The sequence below is a fragment of the Musca autumnalis genome, unplaced genomic scaffold, assembly GCF_047663935.1.
Source record: "Musca autumnalis isolate F117 unplaced genomic scaffold, ASM4766393v1 scaffold_5, whole genome shotgun sequence".
Taxonomy (NCBI): domain Eukaryota; kingdom Metazoa; phylum Arthropoda; class Insecta; order Diptera; family Muscidae; genus Musca; species Musca autumnalis.
The window spans coordinates 30,657,042-30,682,957 of NW_027412088.1; the positions used below are offsets into that span (position 1 = coordinate 30,657,042).

The window sequence follows — 25,916 nt, forward strand, 5'->3', positions numbered from 1 at the left end:
TGACCTGGGGATTTTTTTTCTATAGAAAAAAGTGTTCCCAGCGACCTGAGCATCTGTAGAAAAAAAGTCTTCTCTGGAACCTGAGGAACTTTGTTCTATTGAGAAAAGTGTCCTCAGGGCCTGAGGATTTTTTTTTATAAAAAAGTGTACATTTTTAACAATTTTAAGCCGATCCAAAATGTGTGCCTTACAACATAACTGCAATTGCGAAAAGTCAAGACCCATATCTAGGAAAACATCGATTTGCCCCTGGAAATCCAGTGTGATAGGATACCAAGAATCACCTATGGTAAAAATGTCAAACCGATCCGAGTGGTGGCCTTAAACGATAATCCATTGTAAATTTATCAGCATTCAAAAAAATCAAAAAAATTATTTTTTTTTAATTTCTTTTGATAGTTTTTTATTTTTGAGACTCTAAAAATTTCAAATCTAAAATATGTGCAAAAAATGTGCTAAATACATCTATATCTTTATATTGTTCCAAAATATATTTGAGATTTTTGTTGTAATTTTACTAGATTATTATCAAAAACACGACTACAAAGTTTCTTGTTGACTATTTTTTCTATATAAAGTGAATTGAGTGTATATGGCGTATATAAATAAATATCATTTAGTTTGTATATAAATAAATATACATAAAAGCAATATATCGTCACCATAAACGCCCTAAGTCATATCTCCACAAAAGTCAAAATTAGTTTTTTTGATTGAATCTAATACATAAGACTAATGGGCCGATTCCGTACAGCGAGGCGAGTCATGTAGCGTTGTCTATCGTCTCTGTGACAAAATTTAAAAAATGCACTACGTACAGCGATAGAAAATAATCGTCGATAACAAGTTATTTTTATTTTTTTTTATTCGTTAGTAAAAATGTACGGCGACAGCTAATTTGTTTGTTGTCGCCGGAAAATGAACATTTCGGCGACAAAATTTGACGACGTCAGGCGATATTGCCATACGGAATCGAAAAATTGCATTTCGCAACGCGACACGACTCGCCTCGCTGTACGGAATCGGCCCATAAAATACATGGTCTTGCAAAATTTTAGGTCTCTGCGTAAAAAAAATAACGATCCTATTTAAGAAAAAGCATTTCGAAAAATGGGATAACATTGCAAATTTTGTTGTAATGACGGCGTTTCCGCGGTTTTGGTTTTATTACTTACTCCCATTCGTATATGATTGATAATATCCCATATACTCGCCTTCATAAGATTAATATTCCATAAAACAGTTTTTCATTTCATAATGTTTTTGTTAGTTACGCCTTTTGGCATTTATGGTGACGATATGTATGTAATGTACGATGTATAAGAGTATTTTCGATATTGGATGGGAATGTTGTATACAGAAATACTGCCGTAATTGAAAAAAAAATTACAGTTCATCGCGAGTGTGAGTTTCTTTGCAACTGCAACTGTGGGTTTGTTCCAACTTCTCCATGCCAGGTAAAACCTGCACCGGAGAGACTAGACGTTGACTCCATTCCTGCAAGGGAAACAAATTTATTATTTTTGGTCTAAAAAATATTTGGTGGATAATAAACGAACCTTAAACAGAGCCATGTGATAGCAATAAATGTGCTTGGGGGTAAGATTTGAATTGACAAACTCCTGAGCATTTTTAGCAAGTTCAATAGCTTTATCTTCATTCTCCCTAAGCCATGTTATGGTTTCAACGAGATCTGATAAATCCCTTTTAATGGGAAGGTAATGTTTGTGGGCTTTAAGTTTGTGATAGAAATGTTCATAATACGGTGATGTTTGTTTTAATACGGTCGATCCACCGCCCAAGAGATAGGGTAAACGATATGAGGCCACGGTGCCATCGATGTTCAGTTGATATTTGTACTGAAAGGATAAAGAAACTCAAATAAGTTTACTAAAGCTAAACATTCAACAGGCAGGATTTTGGCTCAGATATGTAAATAAAAAGGAGAATTCTTCATAAATAACCCTAACATTTCCTTTTTTCTTACCTTAAAAAATTCCATAAAACTAATGTGCGGCACTTTTGGTCCATATTTATGTTCTTCATCGCGGAAAAAGAAAAAGTTCGTAAGAGCAGCATCAATTTTATCCGAATGCTTACGTCCTAAGGCAATTAAATCTAAACGTTCACGACGTGAATCTCTACCACGCCAAAATAATTTATCCTCTTTACTTGCCCAAGGATACTTCTCACGTTGCACAGACAACACATCCAGCGATACACGTTGCATATTTTCCACCGTCGATTCTGTTAAATCGTAAGTGGGCAAAACAATATCATGTGAATCATCACTACCACACCATGAAAAAATGGGATAGGGTCCGGAAGTACGTTGTTGTCCTCCTTTTCGCGACAAAGGCCAATCACCTAAATTCAAAAAGAATTCCATATCAGGTAGGGCGACAACACGTCCCAATGCCAAGAGGGTTGCATCCATAAACATTTTAAAACCATCATATTTGCCATAACATTTACGCCAAATTTGTTGATCCTTTACCACATAATGGCAAAGAGATACACTTTCCGGTTGATTATAACGCTTTATAAGATTATCGCGTATCATACTAAAGTTCACCCTTTTAAATGAATGCAAATCGCTGACGATTTGGTCCTCTTGCAATGCCGATTTACATTCATTTTCGATTAGCCAAATATTCAGATCTCTGGGGCAATAACATTTTTCCGAATACACCAAGTCCCTGATGTAATAAGGAGACTTTGCAACATGGGAGCCATTATAACGTACATTGATGATCATTTTATCACACCAATCGCTTATAATAGCATAACGGGCAATAAAGGAGCCATCCCCGCGATTAATTACATCTACTTTAGAACGGCATGTTCCATGCGGTGACTTGCCCTCAATTTGAACATCAAAATTTAATGGAGGCGATTCATTGAACCTGAAAGAGACAATTTGTTAGTAAGCAAATCCCAATGGATCTATTTTCGGAGCAAGTTGAATTGAAGCATTAAGCTCGGATAAAATTATAATTTTTCTTATACAGCCGGCCTTCGGCCGGGGATTTAATGCTTTCTTCTATGGAATGGAGCCAATCTAGGGAACGGGGCGAACACATTTTCTTTTAAATTAAAAATTTTCTATAAGTAGCCGACATTTAACAAGGGAATTTTCGGCCTACCTGTGGAAAAAATTTGGTCCCGATCCGAGCTTAGTGCTTCAACTCAACTTACTCCCTACTTTCACTTACATCAGTCCATCATCTGCAGCTGCATGGATATAGAAATATCTTGCCGGTAAAACAACTTTATCCGGTTCCAATCCACTGCCAAAAACGATGGTCTTTGTGAGATCAACCAGCTTTGGGCTGGCATGGGAATATGTTGTAATTATGCTAATTATTGTTAATATGATAAATTTCATCCTATATCAAATATGTTTCCGCGGTGGATTAGTGTAAAAAACCAATATTAAACATCAACTAAAGGACAACAACACACCTACACACGCAACCTTACGTATCACACAGATACATATTAGTTTGAAAATGATATAAACAGCTGTTTTAATTTATATTCTTCTTCTTTTTCGCAAACTTTCATTCCCCGTACAAGATGTGCTCAATTGAGAAAGTATTGCCAGATTGCATATTTTCGGGCACAAAAATGAACGTAGAATTTCATGAAAAACAAGTGCATTGTAGGCCTGTTCAATAACTTTGCAAGTAAAAAGTATTTGCAAATTCTTGCAAGTACTTGCAACACCTCCCAGTTCTCTTTCACTGAACAAATTTGTTATCGAACAGCATTTTGTAAAAGTTTGTGCAAATTTGTACAAACTTTTGAGTTATCGTACAGACCTTGTGTTCCAGATCTTACAAGAAAATTATAAAAGGAATTGCCTGAAAACTACCAGTACTGGAAGTTTTCCAGGTGATCTGACCCAATTTACATTGCGGCAAGTCCCAGTTTGTAGAAGAGACACGTAAGGGGAATGGAAAAGGGAAAAAATTGCAATTCATTTTAAATTTTTCGTATTTGACATTTGCTCTGTTCCAGAACCTGCAAGAAGCTACTATTTTTTACTACGATAACATTACTTCCTTTATGTTATCGGAAAAAATAGTAAAAATTAGTAGATTCTTGTAGTTCTGGAACATACCAATTATTTTCATTGTTTTGAAAACAAAAGATGTCGGAACAGAATTGCCTTTTATAAACGCAAGAGGCAAGTTTAAAAAGGAACGAGAAAAATTGCCGCAAGTAAACTCGCCTAATGTAAATTGGGACTTTGTACTATCTTTTTAATTGTAAGAGTTCTTACTAGGCGTTTACACCAGACAATTTGTCTTCAAATACAACTCTGATTTACTAACACATACATTTGTCGGCAGTCTCCCAGCTGTCCATCATTTTTTCACAGACAGTCGGGTTAAGAAATTTTTGACATTTTTGTAAAAATAAGTGATATAATAACTGTAATGTGTTGAAAACAAAATAACATGAACAAAAACAAAAACAAAATATGTGAACGGAAAATAAAAAGAAATCGATAATGTTCATTCATAATTTTACAACTGTTTTTGCATGCAATTTTGAGTTTTTGACAATGAATACATGACCTCAACTATCCTGTTTTGTGTAAACGCAGGGTTAAGTAGCCGTCCTTCGGCCAGTTTTTAAGACTTTTCCCTATAAGTCGGCTACGCGATCAAAACTTTCGTTTAAATTGTAATTTAATTTAACTGTAAGGCCGTGTTTATATTATAGCCTTTTGTAGGGTTAACCTTATTTATGAGGATTTATTTGAAATATAAGCAATGGAATTGACATTTGAAACCCAGTGGGTTTCTTAAATCCCGTTATATATAAACGTACTATAAGAAGCCGGCCTTCATCCGGGGATTTAAGACTTTTTCCTATGGACAAGTGCAAAAGTCGGCTACGCGATCAAAACTTTCTTTTAAATTGTAATTTAACTTAACAGTAAGTAGCCGACTTCGACCTGGAATTTAAGACGTTCTCCTATTAACAGGTGTATTAATATAGCTTTAAAACTATAACCACGTTAGAATTGTAAAATGTCAAGACCCATATCTCGTGAAGTATGGCCTTCCCGTAAAATTATATATATGTTTGTTTTCAGGGTCCCAGTGGCTATCTACTGTAAAAACTTCAGACCGATTTGTGCACCGGAAGCAACTTTTGACAGTTCTTTCCATAGCTAATAATGGGTACTTTACACGGTATGTTTTTTACATATGAGTTGTCACTTCTCCCATAAAAAATATATATGCAAAGTGACAACTCATATGTAAAATACATACCGTGTTAAGTACCCATAAATGTAGCTCCGTACCATGATACAATAAGAAGGTAGCAGCAACTGCCGTTTTTGGTAACATAAGATGTCAAAATTTGACATAAATTCAATGCAATTGACACATTATGTTACCATCAGCTGGGCTTCAGCTGTGCTGATAATGCTACCTTCTTATTGTATCATGCTCCGTACCAAGTACATTATGTATATAAGGTAGAAGTGACAATCAGCTGTATTCTTTCATTTTGGTAATTTAAGGTCTTATGCCAGACTATGAAAATTTTCATTAGAAAATAAACAAGATTTATTTAACAGGTCACGTAAGTAGCACAACAACAACTCTATTTTGGCCGAAAATTCTTCAATATGTCAAAATGTTTGTTTACGTTTTCATACAATTTATTCACAATAACAAAATATTTGACAGATTGAAACCAATCAGCTGGCCGTTTTACGCCACCTTATAATTTCATCATGAAAATAAACAAAAAATAAAAAAAATCTCACAATTCTCTCCAAATTCACTCTCTTTTACTTTACAAGTTTGTTATCGAACAGCATTTTGTAAAAGATACAAATTTGTAAGAACTTTTGGGTTATCGTACAGACCTAATCAGTAGCTTTGTTCCTTTACTTTTTTAATGGGAAAAGTGGTAAAAGAGAAAAGTTTCAAAATTGCTCTCTCATGAACATTTTTAACAGTAAAGTAAAGGAACGGAAAAATGGTAGATCTGGTAGCAATATCAAAAAATAAACATAAAAAAATCAATTTTCTACTTTTATTTCACAGTTTTTAAATTTGTTTTGTCAGCGTTCAACTTTTCCTTTTTCGTAAATTTTTTTTCTTCATTGTGAAATCGTCGTCAAACAAAAGTCGAAAAATCAGTTCTACCATTTTTTACCTTCAGAAATTTGTCTGGTAGCCTGTGGTAGAAGATAAAGTCATATGTGCTCTCTCTCCTTTCTCACTCTCTTAAAAATTGCTTCCAGTTTTACCACTTTTTAGGGTTAAGGAACGCTTTGCAGGTTAAAAATGGTAAAAATGGTAACCTCAGGTAAGTAAAGGAACACAGCTAGAGTTTAATCACCTAGCTGTTCGAAATATGATCAGAAGATACATAATTCCATGGTTTAATAAGAAAGGTTAGCTAAAGCTTTTTGTCAATTTAATTTTTTTCTTTCGACTGTTCCTAAAACTTCGAAACAATATACACAATCTGTGTATGTGTGTGTGCTGTTTGAATAATATGCCAAACAATTTTAAAAACAATCGAATTCAATGATTTTTAAATTTGTTTTTAGAACATGTGTAAGGAAGAAATTCGTCAGCTTTGCATTGAAACAAATATCTTATCATATCCACAACTCGATTATGTGGAGAAATCTTGACACTTCATTCATTTTCCGCGTTTTTTTTATAAAATGCTCAAAAATGCAAAAAATAAACAAACCCACTTGTTGCTTTTGTGTTTACGAATTATGTCGTTTTATGCCATGTTCATACTAGAATTTGAATCACGTAGTTCGTTCTCATAATTACGTACACGAATTAACCCGTTCATACGACATGGTACACAATTCATAGCAACATGATTCATATTTTCATACTTTTTATTTTCTGATTTTAAAGAAAGTTTCGTCCAAAAGACGAGTAAAATTAATTGATATGAACTGAAAAACTATTTGTCCTTCTTTCAGATATCTATTTAATATTTAATTACATTATTTTCATTCATCTTTTCTATTTTTTCTCACAATTTTGGTGTTTTCAGCAAATAAAAATATTTTCTTTTTTCAAAATTAACGAGAGAGAGACCTGCCAAAATAACTTTTTGGTATACAGACTTTCTGGCAGGCATTTGATTTTTGTTTTTAAATTTGTACGCGAATTTGAAACGATGGACAAGAAATGCAACTGCAATAAACGAACATAGAAAATTTGCTACGATTTGAATGTTTATTAGTCCTTAAACTGTTTACTTTTCATTCAGGTTTTGCAGTTTTACTAAAAAATTTTGGGTTTTTATTAAATTTTAAATTTTATATTTTTCCTGTCATAATTAATTTATTTCGATAAATGCTCTCATTTGTTAGGGATGGGACATATTTTATCGTCGTTCTGAGAGTAATTTAAATTGAACAAAGTACACAAATCGTTGTTCGTTCTCAAAATTTTGTATGGGAAATGAAGTAATTATATCGTAATTTGGGGTCGAACAACGAATAGAGAACGAATTACCGTAAGTCTGAACAAGGCATTAGGAATTCAGGAAAAACAAGGGTTCAATAGATTAAATCTACCTCTTTACTTATACCATGCATAATTCTAATAACTCTTCAAACACCTGCATGTCCCTTTTTTGATTAAGCATTTTTCAATCTTCAGATGATCAAAATTTGACAATAAATAACGAAAAAATAGTCACATTTTAAACGCCTCAATGATTTATTTGTGATTGCTACACATTTGTTGTTGTATTTTCTTTAATCATTAATCACTTTTGAGTCCCTTTTTGATTATACAAGCGACTTGATCAGTTTTTGATCACCAAAAGGACTATAAAAAGACTCTGCAATGTGATTTTTGAAAAAAAAAACTGTCTTCCAAATGCTAGCTGGGAAGCTATTTCCCGACGTTCTCATTGTGTGTGGAGGCTTGAAGAAAACGCTCTCCAAAGATTTTGCAAATGTATTTTTTTGTGATCTGGCAACATTGTCCGTCATTGTCACTGCGTGTTTTTAGTTGGAAAAAACAACAGACAGAACCCGCAACAATTGTAATTCCCGAAAATAATTCACATCCATTAATCACAATTTAAAAATGAGTTTTCAATTACCCACAACAACAGCGGGCGCTGGTGGAGGATTCTCATTTGGTGCAAACACGGCTGGTGCACAGCCTGCAAAACCCACATTTAGTTTTGGCGCGACTGGAGGCGGGGATGCTGGAGCAGCTAAACCATTGAGCTTTGGATTTGGTGGGGCCGCAGCAACAAGCACAGCTCCGGCTACTTCTACTCCATCATTAGGTGGTGGTACCAGTTTTGGGTTTGGAACACCAGCAGCTACTACGGCAACAACAACTGCAGCCACAACAGGTCTAACAACCGGTGGATTTGGTGGCTTTGGAGCTGCACCAGCAGCTGCTGCAACTACAGCATCGACAACAACAGCATCGGCTGCTACACAACCAGCAGCAACTGCGCCCTTAACAAGTGGATTTTCATTTGGTGCCCCAACGGCAGCCAATACCACAGCACAACAAACATCTAGTAATACGGGAACAGGCTTAACAACAGCCACGGCGGCCTCAACAGCTGCTACAGCCACACTAACTTCCAAACCAGCAACAACAACAGGAGGCTTTGCTAGTTTAACCACAGCCACAAAAACCACAGATTCATCAGCTGTTGCCAATGCCTCACAACTGACATACAATCAATTGGAAGAACACATCAACAAATGGACATTGGAACTAGAGGAACAAGAAAAAGTTTTCACTGATCAGGCAACACAAATCAACGCCTGGGATAAAGTGTTGATAAGTAACAATCAAAAAATTTTAGATTTAAATGATGCCGTACAAAAGGTCAAGGCCGATCAACAAACATTGGAGCAAGAATTAGAATTTATAGCAACACAACACAAGGAATTGGAAGAGAGTATTGTACCGCTGCAAAAGGAATTCATGAAAATACCACAAGTTGATGTGGAAAGATCACAAACATATTTAATGGTTGAAAATCTCGATACCCAATTGAAACAAATGTCTGAAGATCTCAAAGAGATTATTGATAACTTGAATGAATCCAACAAGTGTCAAGACAATACAGATCCCATAATACAAATTGGTAAAATTCTTAATGCTCACATGAGTTCGTTGCAATGGATTGAACAAAGCACTTCGAATATTGGCAACAAATTGGAAGATATTACAAAAATGCATGAGACATTTAAACGGGATTCTGAAAGATCATTCCGTTCGGCTTATTATAATTGAAAAAAGAGGTGAAAGATTTCTGTTTGTTTCGAAGTTGTATATTAAGTATATGTATTTGATTTCAATAAAAAACTATAATTGATATGAAAGATTGAAGATTTTTACTTACTTACGTGGCTATAACGTGGGGTTGATCTTCCAAGCGTTCCGGTTTTTTTGCTTTTTTTACTCAAACTGACGCTAAGATTTTGGCTTTCTCCTCTTAAGGTTCCTATGGAAGTTTTGGGCATTCTTTCAGGGTGTATCGAGAAAAGTTTCACACTCAAACAGCTTTTTGGCGACGTCAAAATGTGAGTAAGTTATTTTAAGCGACGATTTTTCGAACATTCCACGAGTGACTGAATAATGAGAAGAGCATTATTAGGAGGTGCCTCCAATGTTTATGATGGATGACGTTAAATATACCACACGAAACTCTGGCTGACTTCCGTATCGTCAGTTGCTTGGCAAATGACTGAAAATGTGTGAAGTATTCGGGTATGTTCTGAGACACTCTTGAACTTTCACTTCACACCTCAAGCATTTTGTTCACCATTTTGTTTTGGGGCAAATATTTATTAGGGTATTTGAAAAGAAGAGTTCACCCTAGTCCGTCCATAAAATACACGAAAAATAAGCGTAAATGGGGTGAACAAAATGTCACTTGACGTCAAGTGAGAGGTGAAGTGTCTCTCAGAACATACCCTATTATGTTTTTTTAACACCGTAGTACTTTGCAACTGCGAAGCTACGCGTTTCAAAACGTCAAAATACGCATTTTTAACGCAGGTAAAAAGCAAACATGTATCATTTTTATTTCTGATGCATTTAGTTTGCATTTTCGAGATAAAATGCATGAGTATGAAACTGAAATATTTTGACGAAGTTTAAACAACACAAAGCAACTGACGATACGGAAAACAGTCTCTATATTATCCAAAGGGTTGAGTCCGGATAGAATCTCTATATTCTGAGGACCATAAGAAACTTTTTAAAGTTACTTGCCGATATCAACCCTGGTTGTTTCGGAAGATTGAAAATGCGTAGAGTGGCTCCCACTGAAACCAGCCAAGCATGTCAGCAAAGGTAAGACGTACATTCCGATTTCACTTTTGCCGCCCATAGCAAAACCCCATGAGTCTTGCCCATTCCCAACATTTTTTGCTAAAGTGCAGTTCAAGAGGACAATCGAAGAGTGATCCTCTTAGAACGTCAACATCAACCACTGTCTAATTGTAAATTGGTGTCATCTGTTCACGCAAAAGAGGCTCTGGTGACAGATCATGGGCGGTATAACCATAAGAAACACCTGCAGCACTACCAAAATATCTGTAAGAACCAACTCCAAGTACATGGGGAATAGGGTCTACAGATATCTGCGTTGTTTTGGTTGACAAGGCAGTAGGAATGGCAACGGATGAACCCATGTAGGTCAATGGCGGCACATAACATTAATACTTCGCTCTTCCATTCTTTGACGGCAGTCGCTGTTGCCCAAGCACGGATTTTACGTCTTTGAATTGCTTTGGTATGTTATGGAGACGAGGAGTAAGTTGAGAGAGGAGTATGCCCAGTTTCCGTTTCATATCATTGATTTTGGCTACTGAGAGTGATGCTAAACCTCTCCCTAATTTTTTTCTACATGAGACACATGACAACAAGTAAAAAAGTATCAGTCGGCTTTGCCGACAGATATATACCCTCAGCCTATGTGAATTGAAACTTTCATCTACGGTCAGATCGAATGTATTTATGGTCTTTTCAATCAGGGCAATCATGAATAAAAATTCCGTGCGGAATTTGTTCCCTTTCCCGAACTTCACAATGTTTTATTCCCATATTTATGTCTAAAAAGGGAATATTTTTGCCAGTTCAGAGAGAATGTTCCATAATTAAGGGATTCTAGTAGTTTCCAACATTTTAAAATATTAATTTTGAAAGAATTTCACTATTTTAAATTATTTTCCGTGCGGAAAACTCCGAGGGAAATATTCATGATTGCCCTGAATATTTTGTGGTATTTTTTTGGACATTTCAACTTGCCGACGAAAACATGGATTAGGATTAAAGTTCAAAAGTGTTGCGGGGGAAACACTTAAAGTAAGTTACCGACATAGTCCATTATGGAAGTGGACCTTATTTTGGCAGTCATATCTTTTCGATAGATATCGTGCACACCAGTCATTTCAGTGGGTCATCGTATAACTTATGGAACAGTATGCCAGGAAGCATGGACTTGCCCACGGAAAACATAATTCCGCTGTAAGCAGGATAACAACAAACAGCATCGGTATACATTTTCAAAGGATCTTCGAACAGACCTTAAACTGCACTTAGACACAAATGTTGAACTTTTGTGGAGGAGGTACCCTAAGGTACCTCCATTTTAGAAGTTAAACTAAATTTGGACAACATATTAGGAAATCCAAAGTTTGGACCAAATTTGTTCAAGAGATATCGTGCATACCATTTAAGTGAAATTTTTAAATATTCAGGGAAATACCGAAAGTTGTGGACCGGTATTGCCTATCTTCGAACTGAAATTATGACAGTTAGTCATAGTTAGTCGGTTAGTTCGAGAGTTACCGTGCTCTCCAGCCACTACATTGGTGCCATAGGGGGTTTTTTACACCTTTCGAGCTGTTTTCTCAATAAGTATGGACTTGCCCCTAAAAAATTTTTACCGCCGTAATTGAGGCAGCGAAAAAAAAATCAAAGTGATTCGAGAGCAGGTCTTAAAGTGAACTTATCCGTAATTTTGTGTGATAGGTACCCGAAGGAGTGGACAAACATAGTCCATATTCGAACCTGATCTATATCTGGTAGATATATTAGGATATGTAAATTATGGACCAAATCGGTCACTCCCTTCAAGAGTTATCATGCGAACAATTTTTCCGAATATTTTTGAACTTTTGTGGGGGAGGTACCTGAAGAAGTGGACCGATATGGCTTATCTTCAAACTTAAACTATGTTTGGACAAAATATTACGAAGATCAAATTTCGGTTGATCCGTTCGAGAGTTATCTTGCGCTCCAACCACTACACACGGAGTCATGGGTTTTTTTTGCATCTTTCAAGCTGCTATTTTCTCAGGAAGTATGGACTTGCCCCTAATGAGACATGTGCCATCGTAAGCGGGGTAGTGAATACAAGTTGCTACAACAAAAATCAAAGAGATTCGAAAACAGGTCCTAAACTGAACTTTTCCGAACTTTTGTGTGGAAGGTACCCGAAGCAGTGGACCGATTGAATCCGTACTAGAACCTCATTTAAGTCTGTTAGAAATTTCACGATGTGCAAAGTATGGACCAAATCGGTTACTCCCTTCAAGAGTTATAGTGTGCACAAATTCGATTCGAGGGCAGGTCCTAAACTGAACTTTTCCGAAATTTTATGTAGGAGGTACTCGAAGGAGTTTACCGATTGAGTTCATATTAGAACTACATCTAAGTCTGGTAGAAATTTCATAATGTGCAAAGTATGGACCAAATCGGTTACTCCCTTCAAGAGTTATCGTACGCACAAATTTTCCGATCATTTTCGAACTTTTGTGGGGGAGGTACCGGAAGGAGTGGACCGATATAATCCATCTTTGAACTTGAACTAAGTTTGGACAAAATATTAAATTTTTTAATGCCAAATTTTGGACCAAATCGGCAGATCCGTTCGAGAGTTATCTTGCGCTCCAACCACTACACACGGTGTCATAGGGTTTTTTGTAACTTTCAGGCTATTTTCTCAGGAAGTATGGACTTGCCCCTAATGAAACTTACAGCGTCGTATAGAGGACAGCGAATACAACTTGCGTAAACAAAAATCAAAGCGATTCGCGACCAGGTCCTAAACTGAACTTTTCCGAAATTTTGTGTGGGAGGTACCCGAAGGAGTGGACCGAGTGAGTCCGTATTGGAACCTCATCTAAGTTTGGTAGAAATTACATGATGTGCAAAGTATGGACCAAATCGGTTACTCCCTTCAAGAGTTATAGTGCGTACAAATTTTCCGAACATTTTCGAACTTTTGTGGGGGAAGTACCCGAAGGTGTGGACCGATATGACCCATCTTCGAACTTAAAATAAGTTAGGCAAAATATTACGAGAGCCAAATTTTGGACCAAATCGGTTGATCCTTTCGAGAGTTATCGTGCTCACCAGCCAGCCAGACCGACAGACGGACGTACATGGCTAAATCAACTCCATATTGTCTGAAACACATTTCGTCCAAACATACTTGGGGTCTAAAACCATTATTTCGATGAGGCACATTTTGCCCGTATGAAAGTGTATACCCTCGTTAGCATAAATGCTGAGGGTATAACAAGCAACGATTGTTCCTTGCATTTTACATCAAATCATTCATTACTGAATCTTTATTAGAGCATACTTTCAGGCGCAACATTTTCAAAGAAAATAAAACCATTAATAAACAAGAAAACATTAAAATATGTTTGATTTTTTGCAAGAGTAGTGAAAGGTATTAGCTATTGGTATCGGTGGGTCTGGGGGGAGGAGTGTAAGAGTCCTTAGAAACCGTTTGCGATGCTGGATCCTGGTCAGGCACTCAATCGTTGTTCAAATATTACCAACGATTTGGCTCTCTGTAAATTCATTAATTTATCGGGAGGCATCTTTAAACGTTTGTTGGAACAATTTTCCAAGACGCAACGTCAATTGAATTTGAATAATGGCTCGAATGCTGGTCAAACGAATTCCGATAGTAATTGGTCCATGCTGCAATATACTTTCGCCTTACTGGAATGTTTGGCCGATTATCATCAGAAGCTGCAGAAATTTGAAAAGACCCTACAGGAGCGTTTGACGCTATTAAAACAAAAATTGTTAGAATCCAATAAGAAAAACCTCAACATCTACCAAACCTATGATTCGGGAGAGAGGCACATGATTCTAAAGAACATAGAAGATTTGCAACAAAAACGTTTGGAGTCACAGCAGGACAATGCCTCGAATAGTGTGGGTATTTTCTCCAATATCTATGAGTCGTTGAAAACATTCTTTGGGGAAACTCACCCTTGGAATCCCATTTGGCTGAAATTCAACCGCCAGCAACAGGGTCATTGCAAGATATGCCGGCCTTTAGTTTTGCTCCCCAGGAAAATTGGGCAATATCTTTTGACATTGCCCCAACATTTCGAGCCTCTACTGCTGTCACCGACAACTTTACTCAAACAAGCCTTGGAAATGTGTCACATTAAATATGCCCAAGCCATACCATCAGCCGATATTCTCCTTAAAACAGTATTTGTTTTCATTGTATCGTCTTTGTATATAACAATCACCTTCGGGATTATTACTTTTAACGTCAAATGTAAATGTGATCCTCAGACGTCAATGAGGAACAAATCTATAGAAAAAGAAGTATGTAATAGTCTTGTGTTTTTGGTTGCAAAAAAGTTCAATATTTTGTTTGGAACGCAGTTAGGATACAGAAATACGTTAGTTTCGTTTCAATTTATCAGATTTTACTTTCGGGAACCTCCACATTGTCGGATAGTCCACACTGGCGTGAATTTCATTTAAAAATTTCGTGAAAATATGCGTGTCTAAATCGAGTTTCAAAGTCCCGGTCCAAACTAGCATGAATTTCATTAAAAAATTCATGAAATTATGCGTTTGTAGATCGAGTTCCATAGTAGAGTAAAATCAGGAAATTGCTATAGTAGGAAATTCGATCTAAGAACGCCCAATTTATTAAATTTTTTAATGAAATTCATGCTAGTGTGGACCGGGTCATATTAAATTCAAAAAATAATTTCATTTGTTAAGTCGAATTTACACCAATCATTTTTTAATAAATGCATCATTTAATTGACCGCTTAAATGATGCATTTATTGTATATCTGTCAAATAAATGACGTATTTGCCCGAAACAATAGCTGTGTCTTTCTACGTGATAATTAGTAATAATTATTACTAATGTTGCAAATTTTGACAGTTGTACAATGGAAAAGTTGCTGAAAAAAATGTTTCAGCAACATTTAGTAAGTAAAAAGACACACCAATTTATGTTCCTGTGGTAAATGTTAGCGAACTCCTTCTTTTAAATGTAAGTGAAAACAAACAGTTTTTTTTAGATTTTTTCCTTTATTTTATTTGTATTTTTATTAACCTCTTGTTGTTGTCGTTTTTAACTACAAAGAATCTCTTAAGAATACTAAATTTGTTTTACAAATTGTGATTATTATTGTTGTTGTTGGGTTTCTTTAATCTTGTTTTTTTATACAGGATAATTTAACTACTAATTATGATTTTGTTGATTTTTTAATGATTTAATTTTTATTTGTTTTGTGATGCTGATGATTGAATGAATGGTTAATGATGATGCTGGACATTCACGAATGTTGTGGTTGTTGGACAAAATATAGTACAAAACAAAAAAATCAATGGAGACAACAGTATTTTCTCAAATCATAAAAAAATATTACAATTGGATGTTGTTCTTGTTGTTGTCATGTATTCGTTTTCAAATTACAAATATGTAGTAGTAAATAACAAAATAATAAAAAAAGCGCAGAAAAAATATATTTACATTAGATTTGACGGAGTTATGATGAAGGCAGTTGTTTTTCGAGAAGGAATGTGCATACAAATATAAAAAATATATAATGGAATTAACAAATAAATGAAATTTTGATATGAATTAACAATTAATGCAATAGTTGTTTATTTTTTTTTTTTACAAAATAATTTATTGAATGTATAACAAATAATCGAGATGTTGTTTGTGTGTTGTTGGTTTTGTGCATTTGTTGTGTAAAATTTTAAATCTGTTCCTTTACGAGCAACTTTACTTCATGTAATCATTAAATTTTGCCACTTTCACAATTTTCAAAAGTAAAGGAACAGAACACTTGTATTAAAAATCGAATAGACAAAGAAGCTTTATAGTACGTTTATATATAACAGGATTTAACAAAGCCATTGGGTTTCAAATGTCAATTCCATTGCTTATATTTCAAATAAATCCTCATAAGGAAGGTTAACCCTCCAAAAGGCTATAATATAAACATGGCCTTATGCCTGATTTAGACTATTCAATATCTTCCACTGGATTTAATAAATCCAATAAAAATCTCAGGACATTTAGATGTACTTTTTGGAGGATTAAAATGACAGTCAGCTGATTTTTGTTTATGTATAAATATACAACAGCAAGCAAAAAAGTGCATTGCATTCTTTTGCCTTCGCCACTATATACGTTTTCGGTTCTCTAAACAAATATGGAAACTTAATTAGTTTTTATTCAATTATTTTCGATTTTTTTCCTTTAATTTATGTTTTTATTGATTTGTTTGCCAAGAGCAACATATTGCCAAAAACAGGATTTATGCCGGATTAAAAACAAATCCACTTAATACGAAGATTTATAGCCCATTTAGACTAGCCGTAAATCCTCAACTGGTTTTAACAAATCCAGTACAAATCTCATTGAATTTAGATATATCTTTGGAGGACTTAAATGACAGTCAGCTGATTTTTTTTTTATTGCACAATTACCAATTACGTCAACAGAAATTGATGTAAATTGAATTCGCCTCAAAAACATACAGCAAATTACAAATTTATTGTTTAATATTGAAAATGTTAGCACATTATGCTACTAATTGTTCTGTCCGAGAACCTGCAAGAAGCTACCATTACAACGATAAGATTGGTTCCTTATGTTATCGGAAAACAATAATAACAAGTGGGAAAAGAATTAAGTTCGGTCGGACCGAACTTTTTATACCCTCCACCACAAATTTCAGCCATTTCGGTGGATTAATGTGGCCACAACCTTCAAAATACCGAAAATCGGAAGTTACCGTTCTATGGGGGCTATATGATGGCGCTGACCTATACCTACAAATTTCAGGGGGGGAGTTTTATTTCCCCAACGAAGACTAAATACCAAATTTCAACCATCTCGGTGTGATAATGAGGCCAAAACCTTCAAAATACCGAAAATCGGGAGATATCGTCCTATGAGGGCTATATCAAAACGTGGACCTATATAAACATTTTATGGTCAAAATGTTTCTTTGCCTCTGGAAACACAAAATACAAAGTTGCAACCGATTCAGTTGTCAAATGGGACTAATACATTCAAAATATATTAAAATGACGTACTTTTTATGGGGCGTTATATGGGGGCTATACCAAAACGTGGACCTATATAAACCAACCAATATTACGAAAGCCAAAAATTGAACCGAATCGATTTCGAGAGTTATCGTGCGCACCAGTCAGACAGACGGACGGACGAATTATCTGAAACACATTTCGTCCAAACATACTTGGGGTCCAAAACCATTATTTCGATGAGGCACACTTTGCCCGTATGAAAGTGTATATACCCTCGTTAGCATAAATGCTGAGGGTATAATTAGTAGATTCTTGCAGTTCTTGAACAGACCAAATGCTACTAATGCTAACTAATGAGTAAATAATGAATTATTTTATCGTTTAGACATCGTAAACATTAGTCTTGGTAGATTAAAATTAACTTTGTCCATATTTACATTAGGCAATTTTCCTTGCGGCAATTGTCAGTTTGATGGAGTGAGAGGTGAGGCATATGGTAACCCTTTGCCTCTCAACACCCTCTCTCACCTACAAATTGACAATTGTCGCAAGGAAAATTGTCTAATCTAAATATGGACTTTGTATATCAAAGCAAATTTAATTTTTTTGGCTTGTTTACAAATTTTCACATTTTAAATTATTTTTGCTGTAGCAATTCACCGATGCATCTACCTTGTTTCATGTCCCAGCTTGCAACTTTTTGTATTTTCTAGCAACACGTTGCAAAAACAGAGTTGTATTCGAGGATTTATGCCAAATTTAAAAGAAATCCACTCAATAGGAGGATTTATTTTTGTATGGGAAATCTGGTAGATTTTGGCTGGATTTAGCAAATAAAACCTGGCAATGTGCTAAATCCGGTTAATGAAGACATATTTAAAGTGTCTATTATTTGTGTATGGGAAATCTGGTAGATTTTGGCCGGATTTAGCAAATAAAACCTGATAATGGGCTAAATCCGGCTAATGAACTCATATCTAAATGGCCTATTAGGTAGGAATGTGAAATTAATTTCGTTTTACTTCTTAACTATAAGTGTCTTCTTTTTCATTATAGCAAATCGGGGTTTTTTATTTGTAATTGTCCATGATTACTGTTAACAAACAGTTTAAAACAGCGACAAGATAAGTTCTGTGTGGTTACCCCAAAATTTGTATCAATTTGTACCAATTGTTGCTGGAAGTCTGTTAACACATAAAGTCTTGCTGAACAAAGTTCTTCTAGCAAGCACTAGCAACTCTTCTTCTTCCGTAAAACAATCAATAATTTGTTTTTAATTTTTCGTTGATTTATGTTTGTGAACATTAAAAACAATTTTATTGTGGAAACAGCAAGCCTAATTGTGTTATTTTTTGGAGAACAAAGTGGAAAAAATACTTTTTTGGGTCATTTTCTTCTTTATTTTTAATAAAATACAACATTTCCTTTGGTTCCTTCAAATTGTTTCTGTTTTGGCAAGTCAGCTGATTGCTTGCTGGTTTTTGCTTGGAAGGTGTCTGTTTACTTTTTGCAATTTTCTAGCAAAAGAGAATAAAAACTCCTTACTCTCTGAGAAAGTTCTTGCTGGGAAAGTAACCAGACAGACCTGATAATTGGTAAATGTTTAGTATAAAAGTTTTATATCTTTGCTAATGTTTGCTCAAAATTGTCTTTTGTAAACGTCGGGTTATAAAACAGAGGTATGCAAAACATTTTCTTTGCATACTTTAGGGAGTGACTGCATGATTTTTCAATTAGTTGAATTGTGTTTTTGTTAAAAGGAAAACGTACTCTGAGCAAATTAAAGAAGGAAATTGAGGGAATATTTATTATATACATATATTTATGTAATATCATGTTTATATTATAGCTTATTGTATTTATGATCATTTATTTTATTTTATACTGTCAAATTTCACCAAATTTGCCATACAAATATATATGTCCCAATTTACATTAGGCGAGTTTACATGTGGCAATTGTCAGTTTGTGGGTGAGAGAGGGTGTTGAGAGGCAAAGGGTTACCATATACCTCACCTCTCTCTCCATCAAACTGACAATTGCCGCAAGTAAACTCGCCTAATGTAAATTGGGACTATCTTCTTTAAAATGGCATTGCCTTTGATCGCATTTACACCAAACAGGTTTTAATAAAAGTCCGTTAATTCAGTTTAATATTCGTCAAATAAATTACTAAACAATCGTCAAACGACTTCGTCTATTCTCAAAATTTTCAACAATTAAATTGCACTGATATGTAACCAAACAACAAATTAAAATATAAAGCCGAATGTATGCCATTTAATTTCATGTACAATATGAATGTGTGTATGTGTAAGGATATAATAATGTATAAGTGTGTGTGCATGAATAAGATAAGATTTGTGATATGTATAAAGAAATGATATAATAAGTTAATAAACTTTAAAACATAACAAATTAAAATTTATAAAAAAATGAAATAAAAAAAATAATAACTGAAAAATATAATAAAACAAAAAACATATAAAAATAATTCGCTATGAAACAAGCATCGTTCGTGTGTGTACTTGTTGTTTTTGTTTTCATGTTGTAATGTGTGTTTGTTGATTGGTTTAAATCTTTGTGTATATTTTGGGGGCAGTGAGTGAGTAGTGTTAAAAAATGATGAACTGAAATTGTGGAAATTTCGAATTTCTAATTCTAAGGAGTTATTTTTTTCAATTGTTAAACAATTCGTGATTTGATTTACAGTTTCGTTCCGAAAAAGTGTTTTTTATAAATAATATTTTTTTTGTTAGAAAAAACGATGATTGAATGATTTTTTGTGCCTTTTTACAAATTAAAATATACAAAAAATGTTCTTTAACATCTTCTCTGTTTTGTTTTTGTTTTGTAGATTGCTGTTAAAGTAGTAGTGTTTCAAATGGGATTTTACGCTGATCCCGCCGAAGATGATGACGCTGAATTCGAGCCCATGGGCTGGGGACCACGAGGCTTGATCATCATTGTTGCCTTCTTTAGGGTATAATCCCAGCCGCGCCAGCGGAACCAAACAATGCCTTGACGGGCAGTTAAATCTTGGGGATCATGTAAATACAAACCATTAAGGCCTCTGCCGCATGACTTCCACCACCAACCGCCCTGGAAGCAAATAAACAAACACATAAATCATGTTTTTTATTCAAAAAATCCCCCACTTACCTTTAGCATACTGGCGCAATTCAACGAAGATCTATCATTATCCCGATTATATGTTGAGAATGGACTATTGTTCGAACCATACCATGGATCATTCAATGAATCTCCAGCATTACCTTCATAACCATCAATTTCCAGTTTATAGTAATCAGCTTCCGAATGGATTTTAAAGTGGGCATATTGAGCATACCTGATAAAAGCATTTGAACCATTTTAATATGTTTATAAAAAAGTATTAAACTTTTTTACCCACCTCTTATTGCCCTCAAAATCTTCCAATTCCACTCTCAATGTATAATCCTCGTTGTTCGTTAGCATATAGATATTTTCGTTGCCCAACCAAAACTCCTTGGCTGGATCACCAAAACCGTTTTTATAATCTGCCCAATCACGATTGAAATTTTCTCGAGGCTCGCCGAAATCATCACGTCTTTGTATAACCTAGGGGGAGGGGGGTTGAAATTTGGAAAATTGAAATTTTAGAAACGGATCCACTTACCGTCCAACCGCCATCAGCTATTTCCTGCTCACAGAATACCTTCAAAAACCAATAGGTGGTTCCACGAATTTGCAAATAAAAGACCCCGGACTGTTTCATGCCAGCGTTCAATAAATCAACGCAAGAGAAACCCTATAAAGAAAGGAAAAGATAGAAATTAATTAAAAAGTAGTGACGGGTCTGAAGAGGGACCATAAGGGTATGAAAAGGGACCATAGGGGTTTCAAAAGGGACCTAATAAGGGGGAGCCTTAAAATATTCTTGTAGAAAACTTTTAGAGGCTCTTTGTAGCATACCTTTGAGAGCTTATTTTAAAGGTTTTTAAATTTTTTCTAATAGAAAAGCTTTAGGAGCTTTTAATAAAATACCTTTAAGGGCTTCTTATACAAAAGCTTTAGGGAGTTGTTATAGAAGAGCTTTAAGGCATTCTAATAAAAAACTTATATAAGATCTTTAGAGGATTTTAGTCAAAGAGCTTTAAAGGGCTTTTTGTAGAATACTTTTTAGAGGTTCTAATAGAAGAGCTTTAAGGGCCGCCTATAGAAGGCTTTTAAGGCTTTTTGTAGATGAACTTTTAGGGCTTCGTATGAAAGAGTTTAAAGGACTTCTTATTGAAGAGCTTTAACGGCTTCTTATTAAGACCTTTAGTGCTTAATAAATAAAGTTTTGAGGGCTTGTTATTAAAGAGCTTTTAAAGATTCTAATATTAAAGCTTTAAGGGGTTGTTATTAAAGAGCTTTAGAAGTTTCTATTAAAAAGCTTTAAGGGCTTCTTGTAGAAAACCTTAAAGCACGTCGAATGGAAGAGCTTTAATGTCTTCTTATAGAAGACCTATGTCTTTTTGAAGCCTTTCAAGAGCTTCTTTTATAAGTTCTCTAGGTCTTCTTGTAGAAGACCTTTAAAGATTTCTAATAGAAAAACGTTAAAGCTTTCCAATACGAAAGCTTTAAGAGCTTCTAATTGAAGATGAGGTTTAAGGGCTTTTAATAGGAGTGCTTTAAGTGTTTCTTTTGGAAAAGCATTACGGGCTTTTTTAGAACACGTCTAAGGGCTTCTTATAGAATATCTTTAAGAGCTTTTTAAAGAAGTCCTTTAATAGCTTTTTGTAGTATAGTTTTAATGGCAACTTATTAAAGAACTTTAGAAAAGTTTTTATTGATGGCTTTAAGTTCTTCTCATAGAAGACCTTTATTTTCTTATTATGGAAAATTTCTTCTAATATAAGAGCTTTAAAAGCTTCTAATAGAAAAGCTATAAGGGTTTCATATAGAAGGCTTGTTAAGGGCTTTATATAGAAGTCCGTGTTAAGGGCTTCGTATAGAAGGCCGTTAAGGGCTTGGTATAGAAGGCCTTTAAGGGCTTCCTATAGACGGCCGTTAAGGGCTTCCTATAGAAGGCCGTGTTAAGGGCTTCGTATAGAAGGCCGTGTTAAGGGCTTCGTATAGAAGGCCGTGTTAAGGGCTTCGTATAGAAGGTCGTGTTAAGGGCTTCGTAAGAAGGCCGTGTTAAGGGCTTCGTAAGAAGGCCGTGTTAAGGGCTTCCTATGGAAGTCCGTTAAGGGCTTACTATCGAAGGCCGTTAAGGGCTTCCTATAGAAGGCCGTTAAGGGCTTCCTATAGAAGGCCGTTAAGGGCTTCCTATAGAAGGTCGTTAATGGCTTCCTATAGAAGGCCGTTAAGGGCTTCCTATAGAAGGCCGTTAAGGGCTTCGTACAGAAGGCCGTTAAGGGCTTCGTACAGAAGGCCGTTAAGGGCTTCGTATTGAAGGCCGTGTTAAGGGCTTCGTAAGAAGGCCGTGTTAAGGGCTTCGTATAGAAGGTCGTGTTAAGGGCTTCGTATAGAAGGCCGTGTTAAGAGCTTTGTATAGAAGTCCGTGTTAAGGGCTTCGTATAGAAGGCCGTTAAGGGCTTGGTATAGAAGGCCTTTAAGGGCTTCCTATAGACGGCCGTTAAGGGCTTCCTATAGAAGGCCGTGTTAAGGGCTTCGTATAGAAGGCCGTGTTAAGGGCTTCGTACAGAAGGCCGTGTTAAGAGCTTCGTATAGAAGGCCGTGTTAAGGGCTTCGTATAGAAGGCCGTGTTAAGGGCTTTGTATAGAAGTCCGTGTTAAGGGCTTCGTATAGAAGGCCGTTAAGGGCTTCGTATAGAAGGCCGTGTTAAGGGCTTCGTATAGAAGGCCGTGTTAAGGGCTTCGTATAGAAGGCCGTGAAGGTCTTCGTATAGAAGGCCGTGAAGGTCTTCGTATAGAAGGCCGTGAAGGTCTTCGTATAGAAGGCCCTGTTAAGGGCTTCGTATAGAAGGCCGTTAAGGGCTTCGTATAGAAGGCCGTTAAGGGCTTCGTATAGAAGGCCGTGTTAAGGGCTTCGTATAAAAGGCCGTGTTAAGGGCTTCGTATAGAAGGCCATTTAGGGCTTCGTATAGAAGGCCATTTAGGGCTTCGTATAGAAGGCCGTGTTAAGCGCTTCGTATAGAAGGCCGTGTTAAGCGCTTCGTATAGAAGGCCGTTAAGGTCTTCGTATAGAAGGCCGTTAAGGGCTTCGTATAGAAGGCCGTTAAGGGCTTCGTATAGAAGGCCGTGTTAAGGGCTTCGTATAGAAGGCCGTGTTAAGGGCTTCGTATAGAAGGCCGTGTTAAGGGCTTCGTATAGAAGGCCGTGTTAAGGGCTTCGTATAGAAGGCCGTGTTAAGAGCTTCGTATAGAAGGCCGTGTTAAGGGCTTCGTATAGAAGGCCGTGTTAAGGGCTTCGTATAGAAGGCCGTTAAGGGCTTCGTATAGAAGGCCGTGTTAAGGGCTTCGTATAGAAGGCCGTTAAAGGCTTCCTATAAAAGACCGTTCAGAGCTTCCTATAGAAGACCGTTAAGAGCTTCGTATAGAAGGCCGTTAAGGGCTTCGTATAGAAGGCCGTTAAGGGCTTCGTATAGAAGGCCGTTAAGGGCTTCGTATAGAAAGCCGTTAAGGGCTTCTTATAGAAGGCCGTTAAGGGCTTCGTATAGAAAGCCGTTAAGGGCTTCTTATAGAAGGCCGTGTTAAGGGCTTCGTATAGAAGGCCGTTTTAAGGGCTTCGTATAGAAGACCGCGTTAAGGGCTTCTTATAGAAGGCTGTTAAGGGCTTCGTATAGAAGGCCGTTAAGGGCTTCGTATAGAAGGCCGTTAAAGGCTTCGTATTAAAGGCCGTCTAGGGCTTCGTATAGAAGGCCGTGTTAAGGGCTTCGTATAGAAGGCCGTGTTAAGGGCTTCGTATAGAAGGCCGTGTTAAGAGCTTCGTATAGAAGGCCGTGTTAAGGGCTTCGTATAGAAGGTCGTGTTAAGGGCTTCGTATAGAAGGCCGTTAAGGGCTTCGTATAGAAGGCCGTGTTAAGGGCTTCGTATAGAAGGCCGTTAAAGGCTTCCTATAAAAGACCATTCAGAGCTTCCTATAGAAGACCGTTAAGAGCTTCTTATAGAAGGCCATGTTAAGGGCTTCGTATAGAAGGTCGTTAAGGGCTTCGTATAGAAGTCCGTTAAGAGCTTCGTATAGAACGCCGTGTTAAGGGCTTCGTATAGAAGGCCGTTAAAGGCTTCGTATTAAAGGCCGTGTTAAGGGCTTCGTATAGAAGGCCGTTAAAGGCTTCGTATTAAGGGCGTCTAGGGCTTCGTATAGAAGGCCGTTAAGGGCTTTGTATAGAAGGCCGTTAAGGGCTTCGTATAGAAGGCCGTTAAGGGCTTCGTATAGAAGGCCGTTAAGGGCTTCGTATAGAAGGCCGTTAAGGGCTTCGTATAGAAGGCCGTTAAGGGCTTCGTATAGAAAGCCGTTAAGGCCTTCTTATAGGAGGCCGTTAAGGGCTTCGTATAGAAAGCCGTTAAGGGCTTCTTATAGAAGGCCGTGTTAAGGGCTTCGTATAGAAGGCCGTTTTAAGGGCTTCGTATAGAAGACCGCGTTAAGGGCTTCTTATAGAAGGCTGTTAAGGGCTTCGTATAGAAGGCCGTTAAGGGCTTCGTATAGAAGGCCGTTAAAGGCTTCGTATTAAAGGCCGTCTAGGGCTTCGTATAGAAGGCCGTGTTAAGGGCTTCGTATAGAAGGCCGTGTTAAGGGCTTCGTATAGAAGGCCGTGTTAAGAGCTTCGTATAGAAGGCCGTGTTAAGGGCTTCGTATAGAAGGCCGTGTTAAGGGCTTCGTATAGAAGGCCGTTAAGGGCTTCGTATAGAAGGCCGTGTTAAGGGCTTCGTATAGAAGGCCGTTAAAGGCTTCGTATTAAAGGCCGTCTAGGGCTTCGTATAGAAGGCCGTGTTAAGGGCTTCGTATAGAAGGCCGTGTTAAGGGCTTCGTATAGAAGGCCGTGTTAAGAGCTTCGTATAGAAGGCCGTGTTAAGGGCTTCGTATAGAAGGCCGTGTTAAGGGCTTCGTATAGAAGGCCGTTAAGGGCTTCGTATAGAAGGCCGTGTTAAGGGCTTCGTATAGAAGGCCGTTAAGGGCTTCGTATAGAAGGCCGTTAAGGGCTTCGTATAGAAGGCCGTTAAGGGCTTCGTATAGAAGGCCGTTAAGGGCTTCGTATAGAAAGCCGTTAAGGCCTTCTTATAGAAGGCCGTTAAGGGCTTCGTATAGAAAGCCGTTAAGGGCTTCTTATAGAAGGCCGTGTTAAGGGCTTCGTATAGAAGGCCGTTTTAAGGGCTTCGTATAGAAGACCGCGTTAAGGGCTTCTTATAGAAGGCTGTTAAGGGCTTCGTATAGAAGGCCGTTAAGGGCTTCGTATAGAAGGCCGTTAAAGGCTTCGTATTAAAGGCCGTCTAGGGCTTCGTATAGAAGGCCGTGTTAAGGGCTTCGTATAGAAGGCCGTGTTAAGGGCTTCGTATAGAAGGCCGTGTTAAGAGCTTCGTATAGAAGGCCGTGTTAAGGGCTTCGTATAGAAGGCCGTGTTAAGGGCTTCGTATAG

The 25,916-nt window shown here is 36.7% G+C and overlaps 3 protein-coding genes across 4 annotated transcripts in view; 1 reads left to right on the top strand and 2 right to left on the bottom strand.

The window, feature by feature from the left end:
- Positions 1–375: 375 nt before the first annotated feature.
- On the bottom strand, positions 376–3,572 carry LOC141405535 (protein O-glucosyltransferase 2-like). Of its 2 annotated transcripts, XR_012413219.1 has the most exons (5): positions 3,216–3,543; positions 1,988–2,906; positions 1,560–1,859; positions 1,028–1,497; positions 376–732 (listed from the first exon to the last, which is right to left on the bottom strand). XR_012413219.1 is itself a non-coding variant. In XM_073989993.1 (4 exons), the coding sequence occupies exons 1-4, from the start codon at positions 3,386–3,388 to the stop codon at positions 1,387–1,389; spliced, it is 1,503 nt and encodes a 500-aa protein (XP_073846094.1). In that variant the 5' UTR covers positions 3,389–3,572; the 3' UTR covers positions 851–1,386. The 2 variants fall into 2 exon arrangements, 1 of the variants encoding a protein (XP_073846094.1); XM_073989993.1 differs by lacking the exon at positions 376–732 and having other exon boundaries at positions 851–1,497; positions 3,216–3,572.
- Positions 3,573–7,991: 4,419 nt separating this feature from the next.
- On the top strand, positions 7,992–9,376 carry Nup62 (nucleoporin 62). The gene has a single exon (XM_073989992.1). It carries the CDS (start codon positions 8,109–8,111, stop codon positions 9,285–9,287), a length of 1,179 nt encoding a protein of 392 aa, XP_073846093.1. The 5' UTR covers positions 7,992–8,108; the 3' UTR covers positions 9,288–9,376.
- Positions 9,377–20,189: 10,813 nt separating this feature from the next.
- LOC141404730 (uncharacterized) overlaps positions 20,190–25,916 on the bottom strand; it is a 423,099-nt gene continuing 417,372 nt past the window's right edge. Inside the window, exons 5-8 of the mRNA XM_073988388.1 lie at positions 21,010–21,141; positions 20,764–20,951; positions 20,514–20,700; positions 20,190–20,453 (exon numbers count right to left, since the gene is read on the bottom strand). Coding sequence (XP_073844489.1) covers positions 20,244–20,453; positions 20,514–20,700; positions 20,764–20,951; positions 21,010–21,141 — 717 coding nt within the window. The 3' untranslated portion in view covers positions 20,190–20,243. The remainder of the gene's footprint in view (positions 20,454–20,513; positions 20,701–20,763; positions 20,952–21,009; positions 21,142–25,916) is intronic.